This window comes from Chelmon rostratus, chromosome 24, assembly GCF_017976325.1.
Source record: "Chelmon rostratus isolate fCheRos1 chromosome 24, fCheRos1.pri, whole genome shotgun sequence".
NCBI classification, from domain to species: domain Eukaryota; kingdom Metazoa; phylum Chordata; class Actinopteri; order Chaetodontiformes; family Chaetodontidae; genus Chelmon; species Chelmon rostratus.
Window position 1 is genome coordinate 1,075,001 of NC_055681.1, and position 24,029 is coordinate 1,099,029.

At 48.0% G+C, this 24,029-nt stretch overlaps 1 protein-coding gene across 2 annotated transcripts in view; it reads left to right on the plus strand.

Annotated features, from left to right (window-relative positions):
• The window catches only part of agap1 (ArfGAP with GTPase domain, ankyrin repeat and PH domain 1), a 137,163-nt gene that overhangs the window by 21,191 nt on the left and 91,943 nt on the right, over window positions 1-24,029 (plus strand). Inside the window, exon 1 of one of the 2 annotated variants that reach the window (XM_041966570.1) lies at window positions 15,920-17,956. The exons of the other annotated variant lie outside the window; for it this stretch is intronic. Within the exon in view, the coding sequence (XP_041822504.1) occupies window positions 16,741-17,956 (1,216 nt within the window). The 5' untranslated portion in view covers window positions 15,920-16,740. Of the gene's footprint in view, window positions 1-15,919; window positions 17,957-24,029 lie in introns of those variants that run through there. 2 annotated transcript variants of the gene reach the window in all.

Below are 24,029 nucleotides of genomic sequence, written 5' to 3' on the forward strand. Positions count from 1 at the left end.
TACATGAAGAGATTTAGCAGCGACTGTCCTGATTTCTACATGACTCCAGCGAATAGTCAGTGAACTTTAACCTCATCAGCCAATCGAATTAGTGCCTCTAACATCCCGGCCACACAGACCCTCGATTCATCTCTGCGTTACTGCTGGGCTATTTTCGGGAAGCTGAGCGTTGCAGGAAGCCTCTCTGTCACTGTCTTCTTCCCTCTTTTATAAGATGAAGGAATCATCACAGGAGACAAATGATCCAGTGATGTGACTCACAGAGATGTGGTCAGCAGGGAGAAATGACGCTTTTTCCTTTTAGTTTCATTATTATCAATGCACAGATGGAAGAAATTATTTAAAATGAATTGAGAATAACTCAAAAATGTGGCTTTTTGTTTCACTTTGTGACAATAAAGGAGAGTTTCTGGTTCGGATGAATAAAATATGACACAAATCTGGCGAGATGTTATTGATAAGAGGGCGTGTTTGGCATGAAGACCAGATTTTGGTGCAGCGCTGTCCCGGTTTATTGATGAGATGGGGGATTCGCTGCTTGCTGGGACGGCGCGCCGCCGTCTAGGTTCATACAGCAGCACAGAGTTATGGCTCTGTTACAGTGTGTGTGTGTGTGTGTGTGTGTGTCAGTCTGATTTCTCCTTTCAAGGTCACACACTGTCTTCTCAGAGATGAATTATACACCAGTCTGGCCTGTACATGCACACACACACACACATCCTGAGACTGGCCTGGTCCGCGTCCTTCAGCCGATTCATCATGATGGGAAATGAATTGACTCTTTGTTCGTCATCCTCAGCTCCTTCACAGGCAGAATCTGCTGCTTTTCTCTGTTTGAAATCTTCTGAGTGTCTTTGGAGCGTTTGTCGGAGAAAACCAGACATCTTCAGAGGTCACCTTCATGGAAATCCTCCACATATAAGTGTCTAATTAGGAAAACGAGAGGCAGATCGATCAATAATCTGACCTACGTTTGACACCACGGCTGTTGACAGTATTTATGGCACATAAGGTGCCGGGACAGTGAGCCGGGATGCATTTCAGAGGGTTCAAATGGTTCCATCCAGCACATTTGTTTCCATCCATCGGTTTTCAGACCCTTCAGTGGAGTCTACATGTTCCATGTCATTTAGATCTTATCAGTGAGGATGAGTGTGGTGAAGAGTCAGCGGTGAGATGAGGTCGTCCTGATGCCTTCAGGTGTTGTGGTTGTAGACTAACAGGTGCAGTTTTTCCAGCGTTGGCAGGCAGTCTCGTGTTTGTCTCACTGCGTCCGTGTCCTCCGATCAGTGTTGTTATCAGCTCAGTTTACTGATCAATAGGTCGAGCCTCTGCTGGGCCTCTGAGTTTAGAAAGTGACAGTGTGGTGTTTGACTGGTCGCTGCTGAAGAACGATGAACACGGCTACATGTGACACACTGAGCTGTTTGTCTGTACTCTCCCAACATGTCCACACATTTCTTTTTCCTGCGGCGTGCTGCTCTTAATTACTGCCAAGTGAGCAAACGATGAGCTCGATCGATCGATCAATCAATTGATCACTGGCTGAGCCGAGTCAGACAGATTCCAACAGTCTTGTTTCTTATCGGCCAGTGAGGATCTTCTGCGTGTGTGTGTGTGTGTGTGTCTAAGTCAGTATTTGTGAGGCTGCTGGGCCTGTGACTGTATCTCCAGCTGTGTGTGTGTGTGAGTGAGTTTGCCCTTTCATGTTTATGTGTGTGTGTGTGTGTGTGTGTGTGTGTTTCAGGGACTGAAGATGTTTTAAATGTGTGTGTTTGGCTCACGGCTGTTACTGTGATTCTGTATGTGTCTCCCTGCATTTGCATTTATTCCTGTGGGTTCTGTGTGTGTGCGTGCATGTGTGTGTGTGTGCGTGCGTGTGTTTGTGTGTTGTATATTTAGATCAGTTTTGTTCTTTTCACTCACATATGATTCATTCGCTGCAGAACAAGCCTCATCCCGCCTCTCGTTCCAGCTGCTCTTCATGTTTAATGCTGATTTTAAAAAGCTTCTGTTTCAGCTCCTCTTTAAAGGAAAATTCCACCTAAAAACACGTGAGCAGCTATCGAGGATAAAGCTTCTGTTTCTGTCTCTGTTGTATCTCCATCCTGCTGACTTTTTACTTCCTTTGATTAAATTGCACCTGTCTGTGAACTGATGCTTCATACCTGTCCGTGCATGCTTCAGCAGTTGTTATGAGTGCATTCATTTGTGGGCATTTTGTTATTCTGAGGTTTGGATTGCAGCAAAACATCTCTTTGAATTCGTGCAACGTCCTGTTCAAAACCTCCATTGGAAATCTGCCATTTTAAGACAGGAAGTGCAGTATTATCCGGTTTGGCCAATAGCATCTCCTCTGGGTCTTTGAAAGGCATTCTGGGAGCTGTAGGAACTGGTGTTGTCTGCTTAATTAGACACTTGTCGGAGTCTGGAAGCTGTGATCTTTACATTTCATGACACTTTGACTGTCTCTGACATGAGAGACCAGCTGTCCTGACCCCCCCTGCCTGCCACACTGCAGCAGAGACACATTCAGCACACACACAGCGGTTTTTAAAAATTAACCAGCACCCTGGAATCTGACCCAGTAAATCACAGCGGAGGTTTATTGTCAGAGCACCAGCGCCCTCTGCAGGCTGGAGCAGGGTGATCTAAAATCTGCTTCATTCAGCAGCAGTGAAAGACACAACTGGATTCCAGCAGCCCCCCACTGGTCAGTGAACTGCTCGAGTACCGTGGAGACTCTGGAAATGTATTCCAGCAGGGAATGTTTGGCTAAAGTTGTGGATTGTTGTGGAACTTCTTCCTCATCTTCAGGATGGTTTTCAGCTCAGATGAAAAAGCTTCTTTAGTCCATGAAAACCAGCATGAACAGATCCAGTTAAGGGCCTGGAGGCGATCTGTCTGAGCCATTGAAAGTCATGGAAATGTTGCTGTGTTGCCCAAAAAGCATCTGATCTCACCTCAAAGCTCATCTGGACCAGCAGGTGATGGTTTGTTCCTGCTCAAAGTTGTCGTTATTTTCACTTTTCTGGTGTTTGATGCACATTTTGCACCCTGAAAATACTGTAAAACTTTCATGACAGGAATAATAATGATAATAATGATAAAAATTGAATGGAGGTGGAGGTGGGGGACAGTCCTGCATTTCTTTGCAGTAAAGATAAATAGTCTGAAACCAAATGTGAAGAGAGGAAGAGCAGCGTAGCCTGAACAGTGAAAGCACAGCCTTTCTCAAGTCAGCAGCGCCCTCTGCTGGTGGAATGAAGCCTTTCACAACAGATTTCAGGCTCTGTCTTCTCCACCGGTGGATATTCGGCCTGTTTTTGGGTCACGGCTGTCAGCTCGAATCTTCCTCACGTTCACTTGCAGGTTTTGTTGTGTGGAACCCAAAGTGGAGGCGTTAGTGAAAGGGCAGAGCTGCGTTTCTAACACGAAAAGCCGCCTGAGTTCTTGTCTCAAACCAGCAGTTTGACATGTAATCAGGACGCCGATCATGTTTCAGTCAGTTTAGCTTCTGTCTGCCGGCATGTGGCCTTGTCTCTGCTTGACGGCCTGAGAGAAACAGTTTTGTGCATTGAGTGGGAAACGTCACAGAGGAGACACCTGAAGCCTCTCAGTTTACTCTGACTGATTATTCAAGGACAGTCGTGTCCAGCCTGATTACTGTCTGTCACAGTCTGTGCAGACGAGCTGGAGCGAAGCCCGGCGATGGCTCTCAGGCTGTTTGTGGTCCCTGAAGGTCTCTTGTTGTAGAAACAGTGAACACACGCAGAGATTACATGAGAACAGACAGAAAATAAACTCAGGTTTGAGTGGGAATGAGTCACTGAAGTCCAGCTCTGTTTGAGGAAGTGATGGTTGTTTCCGTGGCAACAAGCTGTCTGACTGTGACAGCAGGAATGATGCAGCGCAGCAGTTTTTGTGCAGAGTGTGTGTGTGTGTGTGTCTCTCGCTGAATGCTCACCAGCAGGTGGCAGCACTGAGCTGTGGTGCATTTGGAATGGGAGGAATTCTGGGAATTTTCTGTGTGTGTGTGGGTGGGTGGTTGTGTGTGGCCACAGTATGTTTGTGTTGTATCTGGTTTGATCCTGAGAGACGAGCCGTCGATGTCAGAGCAACAAAGTACATTTACTCAAGTACTTTAATACTTGTGGTACTTCATTGAAGTATTTTTACACTGAGGCACTGAATGATTGTCCTCCCTTCTGTTGATTTAACAGCTGATGACAGAGTTCAGAGACAATTTCTCATGATTTAATTGAGAAGTTTATTTGATGAGTTGATTAATTGATTGAGAATCTCACACACAGTACATTAATTAATTAAACGTGTGTGAAATCACACATAAAACACACTGAATATTATAACATACAGAGACTGTGAGTTAATAGTTTTCACTGTGTCCAGTGCTGATTGGAGCTCTGCTCAGGGCGGATGTTGGTGGAGCACCACGCTGCATGTATTAACGGGAATGATAAAGGCGTAGTCGTCTGTGAAAGCGCGGTGCAGCTCCAGGCGGAGCGGAGCGGCAACCGGCTCTGTGGAGGGCTCGTGATGATGAGGTTTCTCCGGGTGGATGAGTGAGGATGTGGGCCAGCAGAAGTAGGTCACACACAGCACGGCGAGGCACATTACTAATGTATACATGCAGCAACACAGGTCAGAGTACAGCTGCTGCTAAAACCTGCTCCATGTCTGCTGCTGCTGCTGCACGTCAGCCAGATGTTCACAGCACGCTCTGCAGCAACAGCAGGCGGCCGCGTCTTTCATCCATGGCCGAACAATAACTCTCAGAGACTCGTAACCTTCCTCCTCCGCTGTGGATGACGGAGGAAGACTCTGAAACAGACGGGATGTCTCGTCAGCGTCAGAGAGAAGCTCTGCTGTTCGTCTCTTTTGATATTTCAGGATTGATTTATGTTGCGATACAGTGAATTAGCTGGAAGTCGGATTAGAAACCAGATGTGAACGTGTGTTTTTGGGTTATCATGTGACTGAAACACCTGGAACACCTGATCGATCCACTGATGACACACTGTAGCTCCAGAACAAGATGAGGCAGCTGTTAAACAATGACTCCATATATCTGAACATACACATATTTACATATTTATTTGAGTTTAAATGCAATTTTTATTCTCGTCTGAGAATAAATTTTGACTTTTAAATTCGCTTAAATTTTTTAAGCGAGTTGACTTGATTCTTTAGTGTCTTTTATTTCAGTTTTTACTGTAGTTCCTCTTTGGATTTACTCCTTATTATTTTATTTTTCCAGGACAATAATAAATTGTGCCCTTTTTCACACCAGCAGGAAGTAAAACAGTGAGTTTCAGCTGCTTCGTTGCTGTTCATCTGACGATCACAGCTATCAGACTGCAGAGGTTTCTGTTGCACAGCCTTCAGTGAGTGGTGAGAACCAATTAGCTGCCTCTGATCCCTGTGACACACACACACACACACACACACACACACACACACAGGCTCTGAATAATTAAAGCCTCCCTCTCTCTGCTCTCTAATGATGTCTCGAGGGCACCAGTGTGCTCACTGTGTACACTGTGTGTGTGTACATGTGTACATGTGTGTTCTTGTATGTGCATACATGTGATGCCCCCCCCACGCACACACTTCCTGTGTGACATTTCCACACATCTCTCTGATAATCCCAAACGTCTCTTCAGAGTCTCTGCTGAGGTTTAAACGGCCCCCATGTCATAAAATCACCTTTATTCTCACATTTCATTGATCATGCCTGTAGTATTATGTTTGTTATGTGTGTGTATGTGTGTGTGTTGACATTCAGTCGTATTTCCCAGTTTTTAAAATCAGACAACATGTTGATTATTACTGGATTTCTCAGGACTTTTCCACTTTAATCACCGTAACTCATTATTGATTATTCTTGTCGAATTGTCTCTAAATGTCCAAACCCCAAATATTCAGTGAACAGTCATTTAAAGCAGCAAATCTTCACATCATTTCTGTTTGATAAATGATGATTAAAATGACGACAGATCAGTCAAACATCTTTTGTTTCAGCATTATCCAGTGTTCACTGAAGGCTAATAAGAATCCAGCTGTGTGGAGTGACACTGAAGGCAGCATGAAGTGTTTTATTTTGAAGGGATCAAGTCATGGAAGCTGCACGTTTGGACACTCAGCTCCTCTGGTCAGCAGTTAGTATCAGTGAATATTTGTTATTTACTGTGTGAAAAGTGCCTCAGCTCGAGTTCTCTGATGCTGAACTGGTCATTTCCTGTTTTTATTTTCCTGCAGTGTCAGTGTTTCTCTCTGCTGTTTGTTGGTGTTTGACGGAAAAAGAAAATCTCTTATTTTGAGGTGTAAAATGTGATCCTGACCTGTCCGTCACATTGCCCTCTCTTCTTGTCTCCTCCTCCTGCCTCTGTTTCGGGTTGAATCTGGTGGGATTTTTTTTATCAGCCCGCCCCCAGCTGTCCCTCCTCTCACCTCCTCCTCTTCCTGGAACCTCCTCCTGCTCTGCACTTCCTGGCCTCGGACCAATCGGTGTCTTATTTTAATGCAGCTCCGAGCATCTGGTTCCTATTGTCAGCAGGGATTAAAATACAACAGCAGAGTGTGTGTGTGTGTGTGTGTGTGTGTGTGTGTGTGTGTGTGTGTGTGTGTGTGTGTGTGTGTGTGTGTGTGTGTAAGCTTGTGTTCAGTCTGGCCTCTCGTGGGATTTTGGACATCAGCTGTCTCTTCTCCCGCCTACTTCCACACTTGAAGCTGTGTGTGTGTGTGTGTGTGTGCCTGTCTGCCTGCCTGCCTGCCTGCCTGTCTGTCTGTCTGCCTGCCTGCCTGTCTGTCTGCCTGTCTGTCTGTCTGTCTCTCTGTCTGTCTGTCTGCCTGCCTGCCTGCCTGTCTGTCTGCCTGCCTGTCTGTCTGTCTGTCTGCCTGCCTGTCTGTCTGTCTGTCTGTCTGTCTGTCTGCCTGCCTGTCTGTCTGTCTGTCTCAGTGCTTTGGTTCAGACCTGAGCGTCTGCTGTTTCAGGAGCTCGATTGTGTGGAAACACGCGATCGATCGTTTTAAAAGTGGAAATGTGAATCATTCTGAGTCTTTGCTTGTTTTCTTTCATTGTAAACTGAAAATGTTTGAGTTTTAGAAGACGTTGCCTTGGACTCTCAGACATTGTTCGCCAACAGTTTGCCTTTCTTCCACTGGATAATCAATCAGTTCATCAAACGATAAACGATGATCGATATTAGCAGCTCCAGCTCTAAAAACACGTCGTCTCTTTGCTGTCAGTATCTGCTCGGTCTGCACATGCTCAGTGGGTACATTCAGATCCGTCGAGCGCCAACCCATCCGTGCAACAACCCCCTGACTGGTTGCCATGGCAACAGACCGGCGTCTGGAGCGCGGGGTGGGGCAGGGCGGGTTGCTCCTCTGTCCCCTCTCCTTCTCTCCTCTCTCCTCGTCTCCTCGTTCACTCTCTCTGTTTTCTTTTTACCTCCTCTACTTTGATCACACACACACACACACACCTGCTACACCTCATTTGCATAAAACACTTGAAGGTCACCTGTGTGCCGCGAGGCCGGCTGTGTTTGTTGTGAGGGTGAGAAAAGCTGCATTCTGACTCTATCACACTCCTCACCTGGTAGAAAAGGGTCTGTCCTCGCTGATGACTCCCCTCCAGGTGTTACCAGTCACATGTTCCACATCCAACCAAACAGAACGGAGTCAGACATGTTGGTCTGTGTCACAGAAAGCGTTGAGGCTGGACACGCTGCACGCATACACAGCTTATTGTCATCTGAATCAAGGCATCCATGGATATCGTGTATCTCCTCTTGTTCTGATTGGCTTCTCTTTCTCTTCTTCTCTTCTCATGTCCTGCTGCTGTTCACCTGTCGGCTGTCACTCATCACAGGTAAGAAAAATTAGCTACGAAATGGTCTAAACTGTGATATAAATAACCGAGAATCTGATCATGTGATTGGCTGATTTTATCACCAATGTGTTGCTTTGACCTTTGACCTCTGTGCTCTCGGTCAGTCATGATGTTGGAGTGAAGCTGTGCATTAGCTTAGCATTAGCTTGTTAGCCTGAAGGAAAGTGAAGTGTATTTATGAAGCAATGGTTGGTTGCTACACAGCAGTATGACTGTGTGTGTGTGTGTGTGTGTGTGTGTGTGTGTGTGTGTGTGTGTTAGCACGTGTTACCGTGTCAGTGTGTGCAAATTTTCCCAGAATTCTCTGCTCTGACTAAATTTGTATGAGCTCTGCGTCCCTCTGGTGTGTTTGTAGTGTGTGTGGACGTGCCTCCTCCTGCCAGCAGGGGGCTTCCCTCCGCTCCCCTCCCTGCCTCCCATCTTCCTCCCCCTCCTCCCTCTGCTAACTGACCCATTTTCCCCATCTCCAGGGGGGGCGAGGCGGGTGTGTGTGGGGAGGTGGAGGGGAGGGAGCCGTGCCTCCTGCCGCTCCCTCGCTCTTTGATGCAGAAAAAACTGAACTCCTGCAGGAGGAGGAAGATGAGGTGTGTGTGTGTGTGTGTGTGTGTGTGTGTGTGTGTGTGTGTGTGTGTGTGTTGTGTGTGTGTGTGTGTGTGTGTGTGTGTGTGTGTGTGTGTGCGTGCGTGCGTGTTTTGGAGACACTAACCAAACCTGCCATGTTTGAATACAGCTCTCCCTGCTGGGTGTTTGTTAAACACAACTGTCACAGTGACACCGTGTTTCTGTTCAACCTGTTGTGCTCTGAGTGTTTTTGTGTGTGTGTGTGCACGTGCGCACATGCATGTGCGTGTGTGTGTGTGTGTTAAAGCTCGATAAAACCGCGTCAGTGTTTTCTCTGGTTTAATATTGAGATATGAGCGTATGTCACAGGGGATATTCAGTTGAGAAACTGTCAGTTTTTGGCTAATCCAGAGGACAGTTCCTCCGTCACCCTGCCCTCTCAGCGTATGTGGTCCTTCATCACCTTCATTCTGTGGGTGTCACAGACTAAACTGTCCTGCCTGTGGGGAAACTCTGCGAGACATTCTTTCCTGATCATTTAATCCAGAAGATAATAGCCCTCATAGTCATGCAAGACCAGACATGCTTCAGTGCCGTCTGCTGGCCACGTGCATACATATTTCATGTGATGGAGGCTGACGGAGGAGAGGTGGGACAGTTAGCAGATAAATACCACCTCCTCTTCTGTTAAAGCCCTCCACCTCGTTACATTAAAGGCCTGAGCGGCATCAGGCTGAAGACGCACTGACAGATGTTCAATGAACCTGCTGGTCCACCTTATTAAGAGCTCTGTAACACCTGCATCACTTCATTATCAGCTCTCAATCAATAGATGAATCAGCTTTAAGTTGCTGAACAGACTCTTCTCTCATGTCTGCGCGCTAAATATGAAGCTACATCCTGCAGCTGTTAGCTTAGCTTAGCATAAAGGCTGCAACCTCTGTGCAAAGGTACCTGGATCTGCCTGCTAAAGACGAGCAGCATTTATTGTCCAGTGAAAGATGAACTCGATCAGAAAATGTTTGAGGTGACGATGGCTGACGATGGTCACTGGTTAAGACTTCCTCTTCCTCACCGCCGTCATCCTCCTGCTTTTACTGACACAGTGATCATGTGATCAGTGTTTGGACCAGACTCGCTGTGGAGGAAGAAATCTTGTTCTAATTGAGATAAAAGAAAATAATATTTCAGTCATTTAAGCGTCGAGGTTCGAGTATGAGAAGCTGATCTAAGATAAAACCACGCCCTGTTAGCATTGATATGTGATTTGCTGGTTGGAAGGTTTAAATTGGGAAGCTTTGTGTTGTTTTCCGTCTCCTCGTCTCTGCTGTAGCCGACCCTGTTTAACCCTTCTGTGTTCACACATCTCCATCTTAAATATGCTGGAAACAGAAACAGCAGCCGGTGGAGCTGATGTGTTGTACCACACAGACTCTGGGGTAGATGGGGGGCGTTTGGGGGGGTTCTATTGCTGCAGGCTGCAGGTCCTGATAAGAACCTCAGTGTCTCCAGAGACCTGTGGACAGATTAAAGCCTGCAGACCTCTGAGCTCGTTCAATTGGCTTCACTTTGATTCAAACTTTCCGCTTCCTCCTGGGAAGCCGGGTTTGCTGGCAGCGTTTTGTGATGATAAGACATATCCTGAAGCAGGCTTAGACACCTCATCAAAAAAACCGAATAGAGGCACAGAACCGTTAGCAGCAGGTATCTTAAAGCCACAGTAAAGTAACCTGAGCATCGTCTGTATGTGTAGCACAAACAGAATATTAGTTATTGTCCAGAGGCTTGATGCTAAGACGGCTAAGCCTGGAGACGACGAAGTGCCTCAAACCAGCTGATGAAGAAGCTTCTCAGTTCTCTGCAGGTAAACCTGAACGAGCTGCGCCCTCATGCAGCGGCACGTCTGGTTCATGATCCTCAGACGTTCTCACTGCAGCAGCAGGGAAAGGCTCTCGTACTCGTTGGTTTCAGGATGATCTGAGCATTCAGGAACGAAGCTGAACATTTTCATCGCAGCTCAGTCGGGGTTACGCCACAATTACAGCCTGACGGCGAAGAGCAGGAGAGATTGAGACAGGAGAGCGGGGGGGCTGCTGCATGACGCTTCGCTCGGTTGACTTTTAAACCTCTCAATGTTTCCTCGACCACTAAATGATACCTCCGACCGGATCGCGTTTCATTTTATGGAGGACGAGTAGCTGAAGGGGCTGCCGGCCTCAGGCTGGTCACGCAGCTCCACCGCCGATCAGTTTCCTCCTGCTGATCTGCCTCTGAGCGTCCCGATCAACGGAAAAACTGAATGACAGCGCCAGCGATGACCTCCAGAAAACCTTGTTAGCGTCTGTTTATTCACCAGCTTAGAGTCGACTGACGGCGAAGATTCAGCAGCGTTTGTGGTCATTCTTCGTCTCCTGTTATCTCGCCGTCCCTGACCTGCACACACCCCTCAATGACTGCAGATAAATCAGCTTCTTCCTGAACACACACACATCAAAAAGCAGCAAAATAACTCCGGTCAGATCCGTTTTATCCGCCTTTAGTACCAAGCTGTGATTTTCATGACACTCTGCTGTGAAGTGTGTTGTGGGTTAGCGGTGTTGTGGAGGACAGGTGGTCCCCTCTTTACCCCCCCAGCTCACTTCAAACTGGGCTAATTGAAGCAGATTTCATGGTCTGCACTGCAATTAGGGAGGAGGAGTCTTTGTCTGCAGTGCCTGTAGATAAGGAAGGAGGAGCAGGGTGGAGGTCTGTGTAGGTTGACTACTCATACAGCTGAATTACATACATGTAAATATAATGAGCAGGTCTGTGTTCTGTGAATTCTCTCCATCGCAGACTGTGGATGGATATAATTCTAGAAATGATGCTGCATTTGTTGACTGTTTGTCATCCTTTGTTTTGCTGCTGTGAGTTTTATAGTTATTGTATTTGTCTGTTCATCTCATGAAGCAAAGAAAATGCACTCTCTTTAGAGAGTAGAAGCCCGTTTCAGAGGATGAATAACCCAACTTAAAGCTTTATTAGTCAGCATGTAGATCATTCTACCTTTAGTCTGACTGCCAGGTTCTAGAGTCACAGCCACCTGACGGTGTTAGTTCCATCATGTGGTAATGATGCAGGTTTGAGTGACGGCTGCCTCAGAAAACAGCTGAGATTTCAGAGTCGACACTCGTGTCCCTGTTTGTTTATTGTGTGGTGTTCACATTTTTTTTATCATGACGTGGATCCTCACTAAGCTCTGAAAAGTGTCATGTAATTTAATGATTCATATGTTGAGTGTCCTCACTTAAACGAGTCTCAGACAGACCAGAACTGAACCAACAGCTGCCTGGAAGGTAGAAAATCTGAAGACCTTTTCCTGACTGGACGTTTGGTGGTCGTGTGAAGGTTAACTATCGTCTGCTGACGTTGTTTTAGCAGAACTTTGTATGAACGAGGCTGAATGGATGAGTTGACTTCCATGTTTCCTATCAACAGTAAATGTTGTGTGTTAGTCGCTGCTCCGACCTGAACAGGCTGCGAAAGTTAAAGTGGTTCAACGACAGAATGTTTTTAACAGAAATTAGCTGTCCTTCAGTCTGTCCTCCCAGCGGCTCCACGTGGAGAGGGTAGATTACAGGCTGCCGCTCAAATGCACCTCCGGAGCCTCTCATGGGGTCCTCACCAGCCAGTGACCGGCTCCATGGTCACTGTCACACACTGTATCGCACACTGTATCGCACACTGTATCACACACTGCATCACACACTGCATCACACAGTGAATCACACACTGCATCACACAGTGAATCACACACTGTATCACACACTGTATCACACAGTGAATCACACACTGTATCACACACTGTATGACACACTGCATCACACACTGCATCACACAGTGAATCACACACTGTATCACACAGTGAATCACACACTGCATCACACACTGTATCACACAGTGTGTCACACACTGCGTCACACACTGTATCACACTGTATCACACACTGCATCACACACTGTATCAGACAGTGTATCACACAGTGTGTCACACACTGCGTCACACACTGTATCACACACACTGCATCACACTGCATCACACTGTATCACACACTGTATCACACACTGTGTCACACACTGTATCACACACTGTATCACACACTGTATCACACAGTGTGTCACACACTGCATCACACACTGTATCACACACTGCGTCACACACTGTATCACACTGTATCACACACTGCATCACACAGTGTGTCACACACTGCGTCACACACTGTATCACACTGTATCACACACTGTATCACACAGTGTGTCACACACTGCGTCACACACTGTATCACACACACTGCATCACACTGTATCACACACTGTGTCACACACTGTATCACACACTGTGTCACACACTGTGTCACACACTGTATCACACACTGTATCTCACACTGTATCTCACACTGCATCACACACTGCGTCACACACTGCGCCACACACTGTGTCACACTGTATCACACACTGCATGACACACTGCATCACACTGTATCACACACTGTATCACACACTGCATCACACACTGCATCACACACTGCGTCACACACTGTGTCACACTGTATCACACACTGCATCACACTGTATCACACACTGCGTCACACACTGTATCACACTGCATCACACTGTATCACACACTGCGTCACACACTGTATCACACACTGTATCACACACTGCATCGCACACTGCATCACACACTGCATCACACACTGTATCGCACACTGTATCATACACTGCGTCATACACACTGCATCACACTGTATCACACACTGTGTCACACAGTGTATCACACCGTATCACACAGTGTGTCACACACTGCGTCACACACTGTATCACACTGCATCACACTGTATCACACACTGCATCGCACACTGCATCACACACTGCGTCACACACTGCGTCACACACTGCGTCACACACTGTATCAGACACTGTATCACACACTGCATCGCACACTGTATCACACACTGTGTCACACTGTGTATCACAGCGACCATGGAGCCGGTCACTGGCTGGTGAGGACCCCATTAAAGGCTCCGGAGGTGCATTTGATGTCACGTAGCTGCAGCCTGTAATCTACCCTCTCCACGTGGAGCCGCTGGGAGCTCACCTCCACCTCCCTCAACACATTTCATATTCCCTCTGTGTGATGTTGAGAACAGAACAGCCTTTCTTTTCTCTTTCCCGAAATCACCTCACACTTTCACTGCTGTGCTCGTCTGTCCAGCCGCGTGTTCACGATCGCACATGTGGAGGCGTCACACGCATCGCCTGCTTTCATGTGCCGCTGATGCGCCTGGCAGGTGGAGGCCTTTTGAAGGCGCGTTTGATGTTCGGCGTGGCGCGCTCAGCAATGACAGCCGAACATACACAGAAAGATGTGGGAGTAAATTAAATGTACAGAGGAAGAGATGAGAGGTGTGTGTCAGCGCTTCACCCTGCAAACATATCTGCTGTGTGTGTGTGTGTGTGTGTGTGTGTGTCTGTGTGTGTTACACCCAGAAAGTGGTGAGGTGAAAGGAGAAAGTTGCCGCCGGCTGCTGCTGCTTTAATCTTGATTAATCCCAGTAATCATCCAGAAGGCGTCAGAGGGCGAGTTTGGGTGGTGGGGTGGAGGTGGAGGTTTGGGTGAGGCGGGGGAAGGAGTTAATCCCCCCCACCCCGCCTCACCCACCTCCTCCTCTAAGATGGGCTGAGACGCTCCAGAGGTCGGGTGGAGATGGGGGATGAAAGAAAGCGCTGAGAAAACGAGTTTCCACTCAGGATTTCTCTTTAAAGATAGATTTTAATTTAGGAAATGATCAAAGAGATGCAGATCACATCACAACAGCCTGACACTCACGTTTCACCGCCTCCTTCAATATTTTAAAAGTGCAGCGATGACAGACTTTCTGATAATGAAGCACAGTAAAGCTGACATGGATGCAGAGACACACAGAGAACAGACTGAATGTTCATCGGAGGCTGAAAACTGATTTGAGAGACTCCTGAAGTGGATCAGAGAAGATGAGCTGATGCTGTTTGATGACTGTGACATTAAATACCTGAGAAGATGCTTCGGCGGGCAGGAAAACTCTTGATGATAGTGAAAAACTGAGCAGTCACACAACAGAGATATACAAATAGAGTTTATATTAAATCTGACATAAGCAATGAAATGGTTGCTCTAAAAAGGTGAGACGTGATTGGAAAGTTAGGATGACGAGGAGAAACAGGAAGTGAATCTGAGCCTCAGCACTCATTTTTGTTGTTGGTGATGTTTGTGCAGCAGGATGAAAGAAACAAGCTGAGCGTTGAAGCTGTTTCAGGATGTCTGCGCTGGAGGATTTGGTGGAAATCGTACCTTCAGATCGTGATGTTGTGTCTCGTTCTCGTGCCGAGCGCACAGATAATTAATCCGTCTCTGAAATGTGCAGCTCTGCACTGCTGCACATGCGACGTACCGCCGCCTCTATGAGTGTTTGTGCCTCCATGGCTGCCCGGGGAGGCTTTAAAGAGCTTGACAGACAGAGAGGAGAAAGAGGAGACTCCACCCTGTTCATACACGCCGCTGCTGGCTGGGAAACACGAGCTGGAGTCTCTCTGAGCTCAGTATAAATCCTGCCAGGCTGCTGAGAGTCGAGCTCAGTCAACTATCGAACAATTCCCACAATCAATTCAGTCATTTTTTAGGAATATTTGTCAGTTTTCAGTGACAGTAAACTGAACATCTTTGGCTTTCAGACATGGACGTGTTTCACTGTTGTTGAACATTTTACAGGTTACAGTTACAGGATATTTGTTACAAACCAGATCTCATCATAAATAATGACCTTTTACTTCCTCTCTGTTTTATTTCATTCAGCTGTTCTGTTCTGCAGCATTTAAATCTCAGTTGTGTTTGTTACCTGTCTGTCAGTTTCCTGTTAAAATCACAACCTCTGTGTTCGGTTCAGATCAGAAACATCTCTCCATTTTAGGGACGAAAGAGTTCAGAAGAAACTTTATTGGCTATAAACAAAGATAACGAACAAACAAGCTCAGACAGAAGTTTTCAAAAACGTGATTCGTCTCATTATTATGCAGAAAAAGGCTCCTGTGACTGTTTTTACACTTTTATTATCAGTGTTTGGATGTTGCAGCTAATTTTAACCACTTTACAGCTGTTGGTTGGTGTAAATCAGGAACAAAGCATCATGTTTAAGGTGTGCTGTGTAGACTGGTATTTTTGCTCATTTTAGACTAAAAAAAATTGAGCTTTTTCTCACTATTGCAATGTGGAGCACCAGCTGGACTGTTCCGCTCGTTGTGAACTCCAGATCCAGGTCCAGGTTTTTGCGCAGACTCCGCTCCGGGTTTTGCTGCCCCCCCCCTCGCTGCTGCCGGACGGTCGGTGTCGGTGTGTGGAGCGGAGTGTGCTCAGTGTGCAGGCGGAGCAGCAGAGGAGGCAGCGGGACCTGCCGTGCCTTGTGTCGCTGTCAGGGAGGTTCAAGCTGTCGGAGCAGAGGAGGGGAGGGACGGTCCGGGTCCTGGTCTCTAAATCCACCAACATTTGAATCACAATTGGAGCGCGTTGGAGGCGAAAGAGGCTCGGCTGGCTGCGCTGCGCTGCGGGGGATGTGCGCACACAATGGGAGACGACGCACTGGCACCGTCCGGGACGCGGCGGTAGAATAATATTTACCCTCCGTGTGTTTGGAATGGAGACGCGGATACCGGAGCAGGATCCAGAGCTGTCCGCGGGGCGCACGGCGGAGGACTCCCGGTGGTAAGGACTTCCTCTGTCCGGACAGAAAAGTGTTTTTCCATGCCGGGGGAGCCTCGGTGTTCCGGACAGAGCGCTGCTGTAGACCCGGACACAGGAGCGGAGGACGCGCCTGCTCGTTGCATTTGTTACCGGTTTAAATCCCGCAGGAATGAACACGGAATTTGTTTCCTCCGTCAAAGTCCGCGCTGTTTGCACATCTGGATGAGGAAGAAGTCGGTTATTGCCCCGTGGAGTTTTCTCTGATGCGGTTCAACCCGTTTTACCGTCTGCGGAGAAACGATTCAACTTAATTTACTCGTTCCACGTTGATTTGAACCCGAGAAGACGAACAGAAATCCTCCTGCTGAATAGATAAGACTCCTAAAAATATTACACAAGTATTAAAGCATCGTTTTAGTAATTTCCACACAATGGGCTTAACTTCAGTGCAGTAACACAGACTGTGAAGGAGAGCTGGGGAGGGACATCAGTGCTTCTCCTCATCAGGGATGTTCCTTCTCGACACCAGCTGCACTGAAAGGATGGAGAGGGGCACGCCTCAGAGGAAAACCGTCTACCGGATCTCCCTCACCTTGGTGAAGAGGGAGAGTTTAGATGATGAGGATGGGGGGTCGGGCCCCCGGCGGGCGGAGAACCCCAAGGTGGGCGCCTTCCGGCGGGAGGGGTCGGTGGAGATCCAGCGTAGCGGGCTGCTGGAGCAGCTGCAGGAGGTGGAGGACGAGTCGGACGAGTTCTCATCGTCACGCGGCTGCATGAGGAACTTCAGGACGTTCAGCACAGGGCAGCTGGAGCTGGGGAGGCTGAAAATCTCCAGGAAACATCTCCTACAGAAGGAAAAGGCCACCAGCCCGGTGGCAGAGCACAGCAGAGAGTCAGCACCGGGTCCGGAGGACTCCCCGGGGGACAGCAGGGAGCAGGAAGCAGACCGTTCACACGGACTCAGAGAGGATGTTTGCACTGAAAGCCCACAAACAGCCGCCGCTGTGGAGAACGGCAGCGCCGACAAGAAGAAGAGGCTCCTGAAAGCCAGGAGCATGGAGGAGAGGACCCCCGATCCTCCTCTGAACGGGGAGGGGAAAATGTCCCACTCCAAAAGCAACGGCAAAGCGGCCAAAGCCTCCTCCCCTGAGACGCCTCCTCTGAAGCGGCCTCCTGGCCTGCTGCGCCGCAGCTTCAGCTTCAGACACTGGACCGGCGGCGAGCTGCTGCGTCTGCGGGCGCTCTCCAGAGACAAACACCACAGCAGCTCCGGCTGCATCGGCCGCGACGCTGCGCCAGACCGTGGCGAGAAGGACGCGGAGGCCGCTGATGTGCCCCCGGCTTCCCGCCTCGCAGACCCCACCAGACAGAAGAGCCGGACTCTGGAGGTCGGCGCCGTCCTGAACAAGACGGACTCCATGTCTGAGCTGAGCCGCTGGGAGAGGGCGCGAGGCAACAAGAACCGGACGCTGGACAACAGCGACCTGCTGCGGCTGGCGGCCGAGAAGGACGGGTCAGGAGGGGGGCTCCTGCTGAGGGGAGGGGGAGGTCGCTCCAGCGAGAGGCGTCTGGTCCGCTTCTTCAGCGGGATCTTCTCCAGGAGGGACTCGGCGTCCACCTCCACCCCGGTGGGGAGCCCCAGCACCGACCGATCCCTCCAGCGGACCAAGAGGAGGGTGCTGTCCCAGTCCAGCACCGAGAGCATGAACGGAGGAAGCACTGAAGGTAAAAACACCTGTCTGTACTCACCTGTCAGCGGTCATGTGACCTCAGATTCATCCTGGGGCCCTTTGTGGGGTCCCAAACCCAGGGCTGGGCCCCTCACGTGTCTTTAACTTGACATAATGTGATTTTAAAGTGGAGATATTGACAGAGTGTGTGTTTGCGGTGGGGGGGTGGACCTGTGTGTGTGTTATTTGTTTTGGGCAGCAGGGTGATGTTTGGTTGAGGCAGCAGCCGTCAGCCGCTGCTGTTTGTCTTTCATTACTCTGAGCTCGCGTTTGTTCTCAGTTTAAAATGCAGAGTCAAACACATTTCAAAGCTTTAATCCGTAAAACAACGAGGCTCCGTCAGTGCCCCCCCCCCCCCCCAGGAGTTGTAAATCCATCTCACGTTGAAACAAGAGGAAACCACAGAGATAACAAACAGCAGAGAAATGATTTCTTTCCCAGCAGGAGCGTCCAGAAAAAGACGAGCGAGGGGGGAAAACGGGTTTAAAATAGCAGCGAGGCAGTCGGAGGGGAAGTGGGGGCTCGGAGCAGAGTTTGACTTCTTCTCTTCACATTCGTGCTCAGAAGAAGAAGCTGGCAAACGTCCGATCACGTGGGCGCAGGTAGAGCGGCGAGGTTTCACAGTCCGACTGCAGCAGTGTGTCCTTTTCATCTGCTCACATATTTACACAAACAGCACGCCGTCAGCATCCGCTTTCCGTCCGGGGGGGGCAGTGGAAAACATGACGAGAGAGGAAGTGGATTTGTTCTGCTCAGGGCTGCTCTGGCTGGCAGACGGGTCCGTCAGACAGACAGACAGACAGTCTGTCAGGTCACTGTTCCTCCACCAGCCTCCAGATGTTGGAGCCTCCAGCTGCAGAAGCAGGAGTTTCACATGTTGACACCCCTGCAGCTCAGCTGGGACTGAGTGTGTGTGTGTGTGTGTGTGTGTGTGTGTGTGTGTGTGAACTCACTGCCAGCTCCACAGCACAAACAGTTCCTGACCTGAAATAGAAACCACACATTTAGGACTAATTGTCCTCCAGCCCAGTTTTTTTCTCTGTCTCTCTTCAGTCTTCAGTTTTTGTTAAACTCCAGCCTAAGACTGAAGCCAGACTCAAGCCTAAGATTTGTGCAGTGTGGATGAAGTACTGAGATGTTTTATTCAGTAGAAACAGCTATACTGCGCTGTAAAAATGCTGTGCAGTAAAGCAGAAAATACAATAAAGTATTAAAAGTAAAAGCAGCCATCAGCTACTGTAGAGTGGAAATACTCCAGTGAAGTACATCAGTATTAATTTGCAGCGCTGGATTTGAGTACTTCATACTACTTTTTGAGGTTGGAGTCTCTTTGCTCCTTTGAAGAGTAAAAACTGCTTCTCTTTGGGTCTTTTCTTGGTTAGTAAGATATATTTTCCTCTTTTTTGGGAACTCAAAAACCTTAAAAGCTTCATGCTTAATGTGTAGAAATGGTCAAATCCTGGTTTCAGGGTCGGGTGTTCTTCCTGCAGTGGAACAGCTTCATTTGCAGAAGCAACACGTGATTAATAAAGCAGGACTGCATGAATTCTGATCCAGAATCTGGAAAAGTTTATACACGTAAACGTGAAAGAAAGAAAGCTGATGTCTGTCTGCCAGCCGAGTCTCACACAGAAGTGACAGTGTTTCAGTCAGGTCCAGTCTGGAACCAAAGCGGTCCAGGTTCCTGCAGCGTGTTTGTGTCTGGTTTGTGTCGTTTTGTCTTTTTCTTGATGGATTTTGGATCCTGGAGGTTTCAGGTGGCTGTGACAGTCAGTGCTGTCTGTGATGATAGTGTAGTTTGAAGTTTCAGGGTGGTTTCGTGTGTCCTCGTCCTCAGCTCCGGGTCTGGGTTTGGAGGCTTTCGGCTGTTACCTGTCCTCCAGCGATGCCATGTTCACCTGTATCATCTGCTCTAAATCTGAAGGTTTCCCGGCTCGTCCTCAGGTGTTCGGACGTTTATTTAACAGGTCACACTCTCACGTTCTCACCCAGAGGCTGTAAAGCTCACCTGAGCAGCTGCACCTGTCTGTGCTGTGGCAGCGTTCTTCGCTCTAGTTGAAGGTTTCCGGTGGCCTCTCCTGAGGCAGGGGATTCTCCACGTCTCTGGTCCCGGCCTTGGAGGTCGACTAACAGGTTTAGCGGTCTGCGTCTGACGACGCCGGTGGCCGACACGAGGCGGGGGGATGGAAGCGGCTCAACCTCCACATTTTTGGGATTCCTGAGACGCGGTCCAAGTGGCTGCAGGTCAACGAGCTGCCAGATAAAGCCCCGTGGCAGCAGGTCTGAGACGGGCTGGAAACAGAACTGGAAGAGTTCACATGATAACACTGTTGAGAGATGTGAGAATATGATTTATCATCAGGATGCACTGAGGTTTGTTCAGCCTGTCATTGTGAGCAATATTCGATTATATGATGCTTATAAAGAGTCTCGGTTCGCCAGGTGTTCAGTCCACACAGGACAGGATGCAGCCGCCATCGTTAGTCTGAGCTCCACGGATCGCTTGGATTTCAGTTTTCTCTTGATCGTGGACACAGAGATGCGTGCTTGTCCTTCAGGTTGACAGGAAGTAAAAGGCTGAATGTGTTCGCTGCCCTCTGAGAGAAGGAGACAGAAGAAGACCATGATCCTCAGTGGAGACAGGGACGAGTCGTTCCATTCAAAAACACCAACGACTCGTTTGAAAGCAAACGTTCTCTCGTCTCAGCTCTTCAATGCAACAGTAAACTGAACGTCTTTGGGTTTTAGGCTGTTCACACAAAACGAGCTGTGACAAACAATTCAAATCAATTATAATCAGCAGTGACACCCCCGGGCCTCCGTACAGCGGGGAGGAGGATTCTCAGACCGGTCGGCAAAACTGCTGTCGATGCACATCACACACACACACACACACACACACACACACACACCGGCCAGCCCCACCCATCTACTCCCCTGACCCCGCTGTGTCTTAATGGAGTCTGCTGGTGTGTGTGTGTGTGTGTGTGTGTGTGTGCAGCGACAGCAGCTATCTATAGGGAGTAAATGTAGGGGAATGTGTGTGCAAAAGGGTGTGGATGTGGGTGTGTGTTCAGGGCGGAGGGTCTATGTGTGTGACCTATATCCACAGCCATGCAGAAGTAATGTGCACTACATGTGTGTCAAAACCCACACGCACACACACACTCATGTAGTGCACTAACACACACACACACATTTGGTTGCCAATTACGGCGTCTACTACTGCATTCAGTTATCTCTGCTTTCTCTGAGGAAAAAGACAAGAAAAAAAGATGCTCCCTCTCTTTCTCCATCTCCCTCACACACACACACACACACACACACACACACACACACACACACACACACTCATCAAATGGTTCGACTCGCTGCTCCGTAGCTCCTCCACATGAAGCGAGCTGTTTCTTAGTTAGAGACACTTTGATCCTCCTCGCTGCTTTCCCTCCATGCATAAACCAGGCCTCCACACACACACACACACGCACGCACACGCACACACAAACACACACACACACAGTGATACTTGAGAGTCTCCACTACAATGGGTATAATAGGGAGAAAATCCTATTAGGAGAAATGCTGCAGGGAGCACAGCGATGGAGGGATGATGGAGAGGTGGCCCTCCTCCTCCTCCATTCTTCCCTCCTTGTTTACCTCCTCGGTCCTTCCTTTCTTACTTCCTTTCCTTCTTGTCTCAATCCTTATCTCCTTCCCTCTTTTTATTGTCTTCTCCCTTACATTCCTCCTTTCTCTCTTCCTTCTCTCCTCCATTCTTCAGTCCATCCTCTCCTTCTCGTTTACCTTTTCTCTCATCTCCCTCCCTTCTTTCTTTTTCTCCTCCCATCCTGTTGCGTCTTCTCCCTTGCTTCCCTCCTCCCCTCCGTCCTTACACCCCTGCTTACTCTTTCTTTCATTTTTCTTTTATTCTAATCTTAAAATTTTCTCTCCCTCTTCCCTCACCCTCTCGTTTGTCCTTTCACATCCCTTCTATCCCTCTTCCTCCTCTCCTCTGCTTTTCCCTCCTTGTTTCCCCAATTTTTGCTGTTTTCCATGTACTCTCTTTTCCTTCCTCCTTCGTTCCCTATTTCTGTCGTTCTCTCCTTTTTTGTCCTGTCCTCTTCGCCTCATGTTCTCATCCTTCCTTCTTTCCTCTCTCATTTGCTCTTGTTTTCCATCCTTCCTTACCTCCCTGCACTCCTCTCTCTTGTGCTCAACATTTATTTCTCCCTCACATCCTTTCTTTCTTCCTTCCTCCTTGTTTCCCTCTGTCTTTCCTTCCTCTCCCTCCTTCCTCCCGTCCTCCTTGATTTATTCCCCTCCTCTTCCTTCACTCCTTCTTTCTCTCCTCCTCTTCCCTCCCTTTTTTCCCACCAGTCAGTGTATTCTTGATGTGGTCATGCATCTGTACATGTGACATATTAATAATTCTGTACGTTCTGTCTGTTGCTAAGCGAACATGTTCTGTTTATGTCATCTGATCAGACTTTATTTCCTGTTTTAGTGTATTCAGGAGCTGTTTGTGTCTGGACATGAGTCGTCTTGTTCCCTGTCTGTCTGTCTGTCTGTCTGTCTGTCTGTCTGTCTGTCTGTCTGTCTGTCTGTCTGTCTGTCTGCAGTGGAACCACTGAACGAATGAGTTTGTACCATTCATCACTAAACCTGGATCATACCCTCAGGATCTGGTGTGACTCCAGCTCTGACTGTTTGTTGGTTGTCTTTGCTCAGATTCAGAGTGGAAAACTTGACTTTGTTGCATTCTTGTATTTGGACCCTTGTTGGTTTCACGCTGCTCAATCATAAGCCAACCAGGCCTTGTAAACAAAAGTCACATGACTCATAATTGGCCGATTTACTGAGCAGCGAGTGTTGGAGTGGGATGTCGGAGCCTGGCAGTCCATGTTTTTTCTTCTTACTTGTGTAAATGTAGTTCTTCTTTGTGTCAGACTTTATTCCTATGATCACCTCCCAGCTACGGAGTTTCAAAGATAAACATTTTAGCTGTAATTTTCACGCTTTTAAAGTGATACCAGTGGACTCACGAAACCACAGGTTCTAGCATGGGAGCCTACTATCAGCTAACATTGTGTTTGCTAACATGTTTGTGTGCAGCTTGCTGTCTCTTACATCGTGTATGCTAATATGTTAGCATGGATACTGCTATCTGTCAACATTGTGTGTGCATAATGATGGCATTAGCATGTAATTTAACATGTTCTTTGGTTATATATGCAGCTTACTATCACTTAACATATTATAAGCTAATGTGTTAGCTTAGAGCCTTTGACATTGTACGCGTAAGTCTACAACCACTAACGCAGCGTGCATGCTAATATGTTATCAATTAATATAGTATGTGCAAGAGTGTTATCATGCATCTATTTTCACTTAGCATAGTGTATGCTAATATTTAAACGAAAAGACCACGATCAGTGAATACATGTCGTACTAAAATCATGAATGCTGTCATTTAATATGGTCTATGCTAATATGTTAGCATGGAGTCTTCCACCACTGAACATGTTATATTTTATGCTACTTGGGACACTTTGAGTTACATTTTCTGCAGTTTGTTAGAGAGGTCACGGAGGTCAAGAACCGAGGATTGTGGGATATCAAAACTGGGCCAAGGACTGTTCTGGTTCTCCGAGTCTCCGGCTGGGACTTTATTTCTGTCTGTCCACCTTAACTGCTCTGTTCTGACTGGATCATTACTGCAGGCGGGTCAGGCCAGTGGAGCATTGTGTGTGTGTGTGTGTGTGTGTGTGTGTGTGTGTGTGTGTGTGTGTGTGTGTGTGTGTGTGTGTGTGCACAGTGGGCCAAGCTGCAGTGTGTTAGAATAAGTGAACCAGAGTGTGAATGTGAGCCGCAGTCTGGAAACAGTTGACTGAATCAAACCAGAAAACTGGAGCTTTTACACCAAACCAGACAGTTAGCTGCTTCTCGGTAAACTACATTAACACATGGGAAAGCCTTACGTGGTGGAAGCGCCCTGACTTGTTGACTGTAATTCAGAAGAATTGGGCCATGCTGACAGTGTGCTCATGTTGGCCGCTGACTGATGCATC